The sequence below is a fragment of the Acartia tonsa genome, chromosome 12, assembly GCF_053477335.1.
Source record: "Acartia tonsa isolate MP-2025a chromosome 12, ASM5347733v1, whole genome shotgun sequence".
NCBI classification, from domain to species: domain Eukaryota; kingdom Metazoa; phylum Arthropoda; class Copepoda; order Calanoida; family Acartiidae; genus Acartia; species Acartia tonsa.
In genome coordinates this window covers 1,859,706-1,872,608 of record NC_137271.1, presented here as the reverse complement: position 1 = coordinate 1,872,608, position 12,903 = coordinate 1,859,706, and the positions used below count along the sequence as shown (strand labels likewise).

Genomic DNA, 12,903 nt, shown 5'->3' with positions numbered 1-12,903 from the left:
AAAAAAAAATCACGAAACGTATACGTAGTTTTCCACTGTCATTGGGGGGGGGGGGGGGGGAACATATTGTAAAAATATTGACGACCTCTTCATTTGCCCCCCAAATATTATTTATGATATATTTTACTTGTTGGTTATACCTTAAAACTGATTTTACATGTCTCTATAAAGTTTTTAAATTTTTCATGCTCAAAATCCCTAAAGATATAGAAGCTTCGATTATTACATTGATTGTTTTCTTTTCATATTCTTAAAAATTCAACATTAGCATCAGTAAAAGCTAATGATAAAACCCATGATTGTTGCATAACATGGGGCCCATTTGCTTGTCATCATGTTTAAAACTTTGGAAAAACTGTGACTCATAGATATGGGTCAATGTTTTTATTAACTTTAGCATTAGAGTTTGAGCTTTGTAGTTTTATTACAATTTACAATTATTTTGTTAAAACAATTTTCTTGTACTTAAGCTTCTCATTATATTACATGAAGAAATAAGGAGGAGGGAGCTGATTTGGCTTACGTCACAAACCAACAAGAACAAGAATTCATCGTAACAAGTAAGTATAATTTGATACACAACGATATACTTGTTTTAATACCTCAAAACTTCAGTGTTTGCCCTATAACAACATATTCAAATCATATTATCCTTATACCAAAGTAACAGGATGTTTGTGTATCTGTGTGTCTGTACTGAAGGATCTCGCTAACCATGTGCACTGGACCGACCGGGTTCTCCTTAACAGGGTAGCTTCTCATAGGTCCCGGGAAGGTTTATAACTATTTTCTGGGGGGATGGGACACCCCCAACCCCCCCCCCCAAAAAAAAGTACCCCTCCAAAAAATTTTTTTTTAAAATTTGTTAACTATAAGTAAAAATGATGGGGGGGGCACCCTAGATATACCACACTTTTCTGGCATCTTGCTGTGTCAAGTATCAACTGTTGGGAATATCAAAGGATGACTCCATGCAAAATTTGAGCCAGATCCGGCCAAAACCGGCCGTGAATTTTATGAAAAACCGTTTTTTTCCGGTTTTTAGGGGGTATCTGTAAATCAATTCAGCTGGAGAAAAACCGGTTAGAGGTACAAAAAATTTTACTTCACATGAAATTTAGCCAATGCAATTGCCTACAAATGTACTTCATCATCAACTTGATTGGACAACTCTATTTCCTCCTAAATGTCCATTAAAACCTCGGAAACGGCAAAAATCGCCAAAAATCAAGCCTTCGGCGGCAAATAACGGCTAAACGACGAGACCTCACAAATAACCAGACTTAGGTTGGGCAAAAGGTCCCGTGAGATTATCTCAAACCGTTTGGGCGTGACAGCCCAAAAACCGCAAAAAATGGCCTAAAAATTGACAGGCCTGTCATTTCATCAAAGAAATCCTTAAAAAAATCACAATTTGAAATTTTAATTAATTAATAACTTTTTTCTCATAAGAGATAATGACACAAAACTTTCACTTGGTGAAAATTCAGCATTGTGGGTCGCCTAGACTTTATATTTGGTGACCCTTGGGTGACGGGTTCAGTGCCCCCCACACCCACGAAGTGAGCATACTTTTGAAAATCACATTTTTTCAGCTTTTCCCCTTAAAGGAGGGGAAGGAGTCGTTTTAGAGACTTCAAGCATCTCGTTGATGTTGAACAACTTGTTAAGGCGGACATTTCTTTATTTATGTTTTATTTGCCTCCGGCTGACCGTTTAGCCGTTATTTGCCGCCGAAGGCGTGATTTTTGGCGATTTTTGCCGTTTCCGAGGTTTTAATGGACATTTAGGAGGGGAAAGAGTTGTCCAATCAAGTTGATGATGAAGTACATTTTAGTAGGCAATTGCATTGGCTAAATTTCATGTGAAGTAAAATTTTTTGTACCTCCAACCGGTTTTGCTCCAGCTGAATCGATTTACAGATACCTCCTAAAAACCGAAAAAAATTCATAAAATTCACGGCCGGTTTTGGCCGGATCCGGCTCAAATTTGGCATGGAGTCATCCTTTGATATTCCCAACAGTTGATACTTGACACAGCAAGATCCCAGAAAAGTGTGGTATATCTAGGGCACCCGTCCCCCCCCCCCCAAAAAAAAAAAAAATTCCACCTTTCAAAATTTTTTTTTTACTTTTTCTTATAAAATTTATAGTAAGAAATTGGGTTATCAAATTCGACTCCCCCCTCCTCAAGTGCTCCTAGGGGGCGTAGCCGCTAGTTGTTTATATAAAGTAGTAAGTTACACTATAATTTACTATGATATTTACTAAGCTACTATTAAAACTATGTGTCTTATTTTTTTTGTCCCTATTCCTATTATGTTGCAGAGTAAAGAATATATTATCTTTTAAGTCTTCTTTTCAGCAGATTTTTTTTCTGCTATTGTCTATTTGTCTAATTTCACATATTTTTGTGCTTTTGGTACTATTTTCAAATTTAGTGTGGGTAATAGTAACGTAATTAACAAGATGTTTTGGATTTCTATGCTTCTATTTAAGATATATTGCGTTTTTCTTTGGGTGAACATTGGACATACCTTTTTCAAGAGAGCACTCATTATACAATTATCAGTCAGTTCATCGGTCATTGATATGAAAATATATGTTTATAATGGTTTCGTAATTTTCTATTTTCATTCTTACATCTCCTTCTTTTTCTTCCTCTCCTTGATTGATATTTGATTTTGTCTGTTTGTCAATTCGATGGATGTTGTCAACCTAATTTTCCTTTAAGATTGTGCTAACCACTTAAATGATTGTGTTCTTTGGAAAGATTACTATGGGTCCTAAATAGTAATAGGCTATCCTAACTTTAAATTTACGCCTTTAAGACTATTCATATGCTCTTACAAGTTCTTATATGCTAGAGGTGTGGCCGCCAGTTATATTATCTATTTGTTTTTTTTTAGATTTTCTGCAGTCCAGATCTTGTCCTGGTTTGTTCTGGCATAATGGTTGTGGGATTTGGATTGGACTAATAGATACTGTGGGAGATAATCAAAATTATGAATGGTCTGCTAAGTTTCCAGGTAAAATAATGAACAACAAGAAAGAAGATTAATAATCTTCAAAATTTAAACCAGGTGTATTTGAAATTTTATTTCATATTGTTAAATTTTTTTGTCAATTTCAAGTTCAAGGTTTGATTATCTTGCAAATAGCACAGCTACTTAAAAGGACTCTCCACAGAAAAATCAACTTTAGATTTTTGAAAATCTAACCTGAAATTATTATTCTCTGTTCAATTTTAGGCATTTTTTGTTTTTGTGGCATCGCGATCGAAGCCCTTTGAAATTTTTTACCTCCTTTAAGTGAATCCTCCCGCCATTTAATTTGTGCTGCTTTAGTGATTTTTAGCTTCTATTTTTGCCGCCGTTGCCGCATTCATCGCCCTTCTCCGCCGCTACTCCGCTGTACGTCGCTTTTTAATACATGCTCCCCTCTCCCTTGTTCAGAAATTAAATGGAGGCTGGGGGTGTTGTGTATAGCTACGTACGCAATGTATAGCGGAGTAGCGGCGGAGAAGGGCGATGAATGCGGCAACTGCGGCAAAAGATGGTTATATTTGGCGGAGGCGAACACAAAATGGAGGCGGCAGGATTGTCCAGTCAGGGAAGAGGATAAATCGTAGAGCGGCCGGTTGCAATGGAGCAAATGTTCTTTAGCGGCGAACACATATTGAGTGGAGGAAAGTGTAGTATATATTGTTATAGCGGCAGTACAAATAGGCGGCGGACAAAATTTTCAAAGGGCTTCGATCGCGATGCCACAAAAACAAAAAATGCCCAAAATTGAACAGAGAATAATAGTTTCAGGTTAGATTTTCAAAAATCCAAAGTTGATTTTTCTGTGGAGAGTCCTTTTAATGTAAATGTTTGTCAACAAGACATAATAACATATTATTCTATATAAGTTACCTATACAAATTGGTTGCCTGGACAACCTAGTCAAGATGTGGAAAGATGTGGAGCCCAACAAGTAAGAAATTTTATTTATGTTTGTTGATAAACCATCAGTCATTTTGTCTGTCTCATATCTGTTTTTCTCTAAGAAACCTATTTAGAGTTGAATCTTCCTTTTATGCCTTATATATTGCAGACATTGCTAGTTATGCCAAGTTAATTGTTTAAACCTACTTGTTAAGAATAATTCAAATACAAACTCTACTGTCTGTAAATCTTAGCTAAATTTATTATTGCATTGTACACCAATTTTACATGGTTATCAATCAAATACAAATAGAGCTTGTTTTATGTTGCATTATTTGACTATTTCTATTTGAAATAACAATTTTAGAGATGAAAAATTTATATACCTCCCAAAAAAATTACCACTTCTGTAGATTGAATTTATTTGTTTTAAACAATCAAAATTCAATAAAATGAGAGAATGTTATTATTTAATTTTGGATATCAATATAATCTATAGTCTATTGTCCCATTCCTCCCTGAAAAATAATGCATAATTTAGATTATGAAAAAGAAACAAGGTAGCAGGTTTCGTCATAGCTTTTCACAGTAGCTTTTCTCCTATTCCTATCTCATTAGGGGGCTCTAACCCTGCAGGGCAATCATTAACATTTACCTAACCGAAAATAACCTATCAGAAGGTAATGTGAAAATATAACAAAACCCACTACTTTGTTTGCTTTCCACGATTCGTTTTTATTTTAGACTTTAAGCCCTTATAAATGGTGGGATGCCCCATGTTCTGCTATCAGACCAGCACTGTGTATTAAAAATGGTAATATATGATCAAGAATGCCAACATCTACAAGTAATAAAGTACAATAAACCAAACTATCCTGAAACACAGCAAGAATATCGTTTTTTCACCTTAGCTTCACAAAATTATAGACAAACAGACAAAGATAACTATAAAGTTTATGATAAAAATAGGTTCACCATTCAACAAATTATTGCTAGCATAAGTTACAAGAATATAGTTCAAGATATAGAATTTTTATTATTATAAGTAACACACAGTTGGGCATCACTTAAATATTGTCACAATAATGTTTTTTTTTTTTTAAGATAAGCCAGACTTATAAGTTGCATATATAACAAGAGTATGATTTTCAAGTCTTGATATTTTTAAAATTACTTGGTAGAAAATTTAAATATTTCATATAAATAAAGTTTAATCTATTGAACAAATATGTTGTTCATTAATTACAAGTTCAAGTGCATTTACTTTTTTTCTTAGATTTAGATTTCTCATCTTTATTTTTCTCAAGTAGTTTATTCTATTTATTTATATCTTTCTAAACACATTTTACAAAAATGATGCTAATATGTAAGATATGCCTGTTTCAGCTATTACTATTGGTTAAATTATATAGGAATACTGGTTTTCCTAAATGCGTGTCATTGATTAATATTAAAGATTTTAGTGGTTATTATAAGTCTAGATTTTATAGTTCAAGTCATATAATTAAATTTGAGATATAAAAGTACCTAATAAGAAGTTCCTTAGTAGATTAAAACCATTAATCATAATTTGGTGAACAACAGTAATTGCTATTCAAACTGCAGTGTACACAAGACAGATAATTGGGGTTTAAAATCCTTAAAATCTATTTTATATTTTTCAGAAAATTCCTGTCTTGAAGGATGGTCTTATTATCCTGCAACAGGTATAGTTAGTTATACCTCCTACCATAAAGTCATAATTGAAACTATTTAATTTGAATTGAAATACATGTTCTTAATATTCATTACCCCCTTAGGTTCCTGCTTCAAAACTCTAAATGGGAATATGCTTTGGGAAGAAGCAAAAACAGCATGTGCTTCTTTGGCCATAGGTTCTAGCCTTGCCAAAATAACCACAAGTGAAGAAAACAATTTTGTAATAGGTTAGTGTTTTAAAAATACTGTAGCAAAGCACAAAAATAAAAATAAAATATCACTAAGAAACATAAAGATGAATTAGAGTAATCACTTTAAATAATTTCAACTGCAAATTTGATTCAGAAATAAGTCTAACTGCACATTTAGAACAACTAGAAATATAATTATATTGTTAAACTTGCCACAAATATTTATTAAATAAGACAAAAATCTGTTAAGATTTGTAAGAAAAGAATCTTCTTGTCCTTATCTTTAATATGATTTGAAAATTGGATCAAAAATACTGAAGAAATATAAAAATAAAACATGAGTTTGCAAATAACATTATAAATATAGGTAGATAACTGACAATTGAAGATAAATCTTTAAAAGTATTGCCTTAAAAAATGACAAATATTTAATTAGATGAAAAAGAATTTTCAAATTTTCTGAACAATTAAATACTGTGCCAATCCTTTTTATCAAAACTGAATAATAAATGCATTAAATACGAACAATTGCAGTGTTTTATAGAGAATTGCATTCAAAATATATAGATAAAACATTGTGTGTTTTTTTAAAATGTTATAAAACATACATGTCAATCATTTTAATGATAAAAAATGAAAAAAATAAAAATAGCCAATAGTTCAAATTTTAAAATCTATTTTACTGTCAAGGGATTTCATTACCTCTCTCTCCCTCTCTCTCTCTCTCTCTCTCTCTCTCTCTCTCTCTCTCTCTCTCTCTCTCTCTCTCTCTCTCTCTCTCTCTCTCTCTCTCTCTCTCTCTCTCTCTCTCTCTTTCATATGGTTTCATGATAAATATATCATCCCCACATAAAAAAAATATTATAGATAACAGACTTTCCAAAATGGCTTTGAAACCGATTAATATCTGCTAGATAAAAACCGGTTCTCGGCCTTACTGAAAAAAATGTATAGCATCAAATTACAGACAATTTTGTTTGAATATTATAATAAAATTATAAAATTAATACCTGTTTTGTTAGCTCGATCCTACGACCTCTCAGGGCTATCAAAACTGCCTTTAATCTTAAATTTGTCTACTTTAATATCTTCAGAAAGCTGTCTATCATACTAGCTATAATTGGTTTTGGTTGAGAATATAATTTTTATCTTATATTAACTTATCCCTTATGATTGGAATAGATAGATATTAAAACATTTTAATCTCTCTATCTATCTATCTATCCATCTCTCCTCTCTCTCTCTCTCTCTCTCTCTCTCTCTCTCTCTCTCTCTCTCTCTCTCTCTCTCTCTCTCTCTCTCTCTCTCTCTCTCTCTCTCTCTCTCTCTCTTCTCTCTCTCTCTCTCCTCAATTGCTCTCTCCATAACTCTACCTACCTTGGTAGCTTAGTGAGTGTGTGAGTAGTGTGTATTAGTGTGACTACGTGGTGTGTGTGTGCGTATAATGGGAGGTATTTAACAAAACTTATTTCAGATGATTTGTAAAAAAATAAAATGAATATTTTTATGTAAATATTATGGACTGCTAAATTTTTTGCTGGATATGTCCAGCAAATAATATTTATTCTATTTAAACAATTTAATTCTTAAATATCATTCTTTCTAGGGATTTAAACAATTTTTCTATTGTCTTTATACCGACTCAAACATACCAAAATTTGGTTAGTGATTTTATAAAATAAACCAAACTTTTTCATAACATTTTAAAGAAAGTTCAAAGACAAATATTAATAGAGATGTATTACAAAAATATTTCCTAAGTATTGATTTTTTTATTTTTATCTGTGAGTGAAGAAATGGCTTATTTTCTCATAGTTTAATTGTTGCTCAAATTTTAATGTTTAATATGTGGAAATAATCTCGGCATTTTAAACTGATTTTTTTCTAATTTTGTTGAACTATTAAGGCATTTTTCTATGAAAATTACTTAAAAAATAAGAAAAGGTAAACGAAAATGCATTTTGAAAAAATAAATTCACAATCACTTTAACCCATAACAGTCAAGTGCATATCGTATGTTTGAAAAAGAATTTTCAACTATAAGTAAGTCAGAGTAAAATTTAGCTTACTTCACCCTTTTCTCTAACATCTTTAGTTTTTAGTAGCGAAGCTACTCTATAATTCACTTTGTCCGTCCGTCAGTCCGTCCGTCAGTCCGTAACGCTATGGGGGAAATGGGATTTACTCAGCTCCTATAAAAGATAGAAAGCTGAAATTTTTTGACAACATTCCCATCATTAAGGAGCACAATTAACTATAAAACATCAATGGCGGTCGGACGGCTTTTTAGCAGGTTTTAGGCTATTTTTTTATTTTCCACATTTTTCCTCATATCTTTGGTGTTTATGGTCCGATTTTCAAAATTTTTTCAGTTAGATATATCAAAATTAAATTTTTCGTCGTTTGAAGAAAACAACAATGACTGTCAGACTGCCTTTTTGCAGGTTTTTGGCTATTTTTATATCTTTTACATTTTCCCCCATATCTTTGGTGTTTATGGTCCGATTTTCAAACTTTTTTCAGTTAAAGATATCAAAATTAAATTTCTTTTTGTTTGAAGAAAACAACAATGACGGTCAGACTGCCTTTTTGCAGGTTTTTGGCTATTTTTATATTTTTTTACATTTTCCCCCATATCTTTGGTGTTTATGGACCGATTTTCAAAATTTTTTCAGTTAAAGATATCAAAATTAAATTTCCGCTTATTTGAAGAAATCAACAATGACGGTCAGACTGCCTTTTTGCAGGTTTTTGGCTATTTTTTTATTTTTTACATTTTCCCCCATATCTTTGGTGTTTATTAATCGATTTTCAAATTTTTTTCAGTTAAAGATATCAAAATTAAATTTCCCGTCGTTTGAAGAAAACAACAATGACCGTCAGTCCCATCCACGAAATTTGTGCTTCGCTACTTATGGATGTTGTCATACTTGTTAGGTCTTTTTTTAATTAAAAATCTAAAACAGCTTTAATGCCTATTTTTATTTTGTTTTTTACTACTATAGGATATTTTAGTACTTTGGCCTAAAAAATTCTGTGTTAAGGTAAAAAAATATTTTATGCTCTTTATCTGTATAACCCTGTCAGGTTTGCTGGCATCCTTACCTGTCAGGATGAACATATTAAAATAGCCTAAACCCCTCCAATTATTAAGGGTTCAATATAAAAATGTGTATGTTGACTTCAGCTGTGTATCTTGAATAGGAGCCAAGAAAATCACATTTCCTCTAGACAGACATTAATTCATATTTAGATCTCATAAAAAAAGTTGATGAGAATGAGGAAACGGGATTTTGGATGGGAGCGAACGACGTAGAAAGAGAGGATTTCTTTGTTTGGCTTGATGGATCTGAAGGTAAATTTACCAATAAATATAAATAAATATGTGTATACTATTTGTTTGGGTTTTAAGCTATTCTACTAGCAGTTAAAACCAAGGACGTCCAAGGGGGGGGATAAATGGGTTATTAACCCCCCTCCCCAAACGATTTTTTTTATTTCTCCCCCCCTATATAAAATTTACCCTTCCCCTACCTTTAACCCTTCCCCCACAACTTTTTTTGGGGTAAAATTAAAAAAAAAAATTTCATGGCATTTTGAGATCTGGATTAAAATAAGGATGACATAAAAATCCAAAAAGCAAAGCTCTGAAACGCAAGGACAAAAAAAACATTATCACTTGTAGACTGTCAGAACTGAATAAGCAGGATAATAATGCATAAGTCTGAACAAAATTTTAAGCTAATTTGTTGCAAAACTAATTGTTATAGGAATCAGCATGCAATAGTTAAATTGAATTTCTTTTCAGTTACATTTACAGCTTGGCTTAATGGTCAACCAGATAATTACAATGGGAATGAAGACTGTATCCACGTAAGACTCTTCTTTTGTAAAAATTTTTGAATATTGCTTTGAAACTGAAACATTATTGTAATACAGACAATTTTCTACCAATATGAAAATAAAAATCATAAAATTAATCCCAGTTTCTGGTTTCAATCTTATAATTTTTCATTTTGATTTCCATGGAATGTTGTCTATTATGCAATGCAGAAAAAACTACAAAATTTTATTTACTTTTATATGATTTTTATATCAACATATCTAAAATTTGAAATTTTTTTAAAATTGAAAAATTAATACTTTCAATATTACCCAAAATTTCATTTTAAATTTACAGTGGTGGAAAAAAACGGGCTATAGATGGAATGATGCACCTTGTAACTGGAAACCAGGGATGTCAGCTGTATGTGAGATGCCAGGTATTTTACTATGCTGTAGTTTCTAGAAAAATGTATCTATTGATTTTGGATAAAAGATAAAAATTCTAGACTAGCAGCTCCAGCCTAAATACATTAGCCTAAGATTTTTATTATTTTAGAGGGTTTTTTCTCGTTTCTAAAATTTTATTTGGCAAAAATAAATAGACTGATGATCCTCATGTTACTTTGCCTAGTCATTTGGGACTTTGCATCTGCTTTAATTTAATTACAGATTTCTTTATTAAAAGACTAAATAAAAGGAACAAGGAAGCAAAAACCATTTGTTTCATTTCAATAATACATTAAATGAATTAATTTTTAGAAAATTAAAATTTCTGCTCAGTACTTTTGCTTTCTCTTACTTTCTTGTTGGTGTTATCCTCTCACAATTACAAACCTGTTTTTATTTTAAGGTGTATCAACAAGCATGACAACTTTGATTACAACTACAACTACAACAACTACAACTACAACTGCGAGTAAGATATATTATATATAATATCAGTTGAATTTTAATATCTTGTATCAATTAAAACAGCATACACAACTGTTTCTGTAATTTTTAATTGTCATAATCTGGTTAAAAACAGTAATTGCAATTTAAACCAAAGTGTACACAAGACATAAAATTGAGGTTAAGATTCTTTTTTTTTCATTTGTTTTGGAAATTCATTTCTTGAAGGATGGTCTAATTATGATGCAACAGGTATACAGAGCTCGCTACCAAAATATTGTCCAAATCTCACACCTTTGGGATCATATCGCAAATATTAATTCTAATTCAACTAGCGATATGACTGATTAAAAATTTGTTTACACATAATCATATCTATCCAATGCCTAATATATTCTACTAAGACATATTAAAGTTCACTACTTAAAGTACCTTAACTCTTTAAATGCACTTCGTGCAACTATCCCTTTAAAATTAAAAAATGATTTGTTGTTAAAAACTATATAAGATTGATTTAGCTTTTCAACATATTAAAAATATTAATTACAAGTGTTTTTTTAGATTCTAATTGTGAGGTTTATGGTTATATTAAACCAAAAATTATAAAGCAGAAATTAGCCAAAAATTGTTCTGAAGCCTGCGAAGCAGAGACACAGTGTTTACTGTGGCAATACAATGATAAATCTCAGAAATGCACACTAATTGTCTTCAAAAAAGGTAAATTTTTCAATGTGAAAAATACTAGACATATGTGCAAATTTTTTATTATAATTTAACCAATGAAACTAAAAAAACTTCCTTTTTTATAGCAAACGGACGTAAGCATTCAAGATTTGGTATAAAAAACTGTAATTCACCGACAATGATGACTCCAACCACATGTCCTCCACCAGTAACATGTCCACCTCCTTCTACAGTAACACCTCCCACTACAGATACTACAGTAACAACTCCTACTACAGATACTACAGTAACAACTCCTACTACAGATACTACAGTAACAACTCCTACTACAGATACTACAGTAACAACTCCTACTACAGATACTACAGTAACAACTCCTACTACAGATACTACAGTAACAACTCCTACTACAGATACTACAGTAACAACTCCTACTACAGATACTACAGTAACAACTCCTACTACAGATACTACAGTAACAACTCCTACTACAGATACTACAGTAACAACTCCTACTACAGATACTACAGTAACAACTCCTACTACAGATACTACAGTAACAACTCCTACTACAGATACTACAGTAACAACTCCTACTACAGATACTACAGTAACAACTACAGTACCAGTTTGTCCTAACATAGTTTGTCCAGCAATTAGTTGCTCAAACTGCAAAGGTAATATATTTTCTTATACTTTTGATTATTTTTTTATTCTAATTTTAGAAGTATTTTGAAACATTTTTGCTTTTTCTTTAACTCTTCAAAATAATTTTGAATCAAGATTTCATTAATTACAATATCTTTATAATTTAATTTTAACCTGTGATTTTTCTTGTTTTAGCTTGTAAAATTGGATGGTCTAGTTACAATGGTAAAGTAATATGTTAATTTTGTTCCTAATAATATTTTCTTATGTAGCTATGTTAAGTATTTGCTAAAAACCAGGGAAAAGGGAATGATATTCTGACAAACAATTCTAAAGGAAAATTTCCCCACAACCCCCTTCCCCTTTTCCTCCCCTTTTTACCCACCCCTCTTCAGTTACATGAGAGAAAAAAATATACCCCCACCATACTTTCAAAGGTTTCGTGATTTTTTGTAGAATTGATTGTTAGAATAGCTAGGCCTGACTAAAAACTTTAATGCTTTCACCTACTTTATGCGTTTATGATGCAAAATAACTTCAAATAAAAATTTTAAATAACACTAATATGCTTTAAGATTAACTCTAAACATACTAAATCAACTACATTTATTTAGGAAATTGCTTCTAGGTGTTAACAGAGTCATTCAAAGACTGGTTTCATGACTAAATTTATTTAGGGTTTTGCTACAAAGTATTTACAGATTCATTCAAAGACCAGTTTCATGCCAAGGCAACATGTGAATCTGAAGGAGCTGAATTGGCCATAATACATACAAGCCAAGAAATGAATTTTGTCAAAGGTATAAAAATCTAGCCATGTATAAAATAATTAGTCTGTTTAAATTCGAACCTAAGAAGTTAGTTTAGATATTTCTAAGAATGTTGGGGGCTCAGCAAGGAAGTAGTTTTAATCTTTATTATTTGATTAATTTTTTAAATAGAATCCAAGAACAATCTATCTTTCATCAAATTCTTTATTACATTATTTCTAAAGATTAAAATGTGCTTCTGCTAGATAATAAAGATATATATATAATC

The 12,903-nt window shown here is 31.5% G+C and overlaps 1 protein-coding gene across 6 annotated transcripts in view; it reads left to right on the top strand.

The window, feature by feature from the left end:
* The window catches only part of LOC145332999 (macrophage mannose receptor 1-like), a 41,751-nt gene that overhangs the window by 21,866 nt on the left and 6,982 nt on the right, over positions 1 to 12,903 (top strand). For 5 of the 6 annotated variants that reach the window (XM_080178125.1, XM_080178124.1, XM_080178123.1 and 2 more), the window contains 14 exons: positions 493 to 560; positions 2,909 to 3,028; positions 3,913 to 3,977; positions 4,673 to 4,742; positions 5,593 to 5,634; positions 5,728 to 5,853; positions 9,071 to 9,172; positions 9,626 to 9,690; positions 9,998 to 10,079; positions 10,493 to 10,558; positions 11,095 to 11,250; positions 11,343 to 11,894; positions 12,061 to 12,090; positions 12,543 to 12,665. In XM_080178125.1, coding sequence (XP_080034251.1) covers positions 493 to 560; positions 2,909 to 3,028; positions 3,913 to 3,977; positions 4,673 to 4,742; positions 5,593 to 5,634; positions 5,728 to 5,853; positions 9,071 to 9,172; positions 9,626 to 9,690; positions 9,998 to 10,079; positions 10,493 to 10,558; positions 11,095 to 11,250; positions 11,343 to 11,894; positions 12,061 to 12,090; positions 12,543 to 12,665 — 1,667 coding nt within the window. The remainder of the gene's footprint in view (positions 1 to 492; positions 561 to 2,908; positions 3,029 to 3,912; positions 3,978 to 4,672; positions 4,743 to 5,592; positions 5,635 to 5,727; positions 5,854 to 9,070; positions 9,173 to 9,625; positions 9,691 to 9,997; positions 10,080 to 10,492; positions 10,559 to 11,094; positions 11,251 to 11,342; positions 11,895 to 12,060; positions 12,091 to 12,542; positions 12,666 to 12,903) is intronic. The other variant, XM_080178122.1, reaches the window with a different exon arrangement.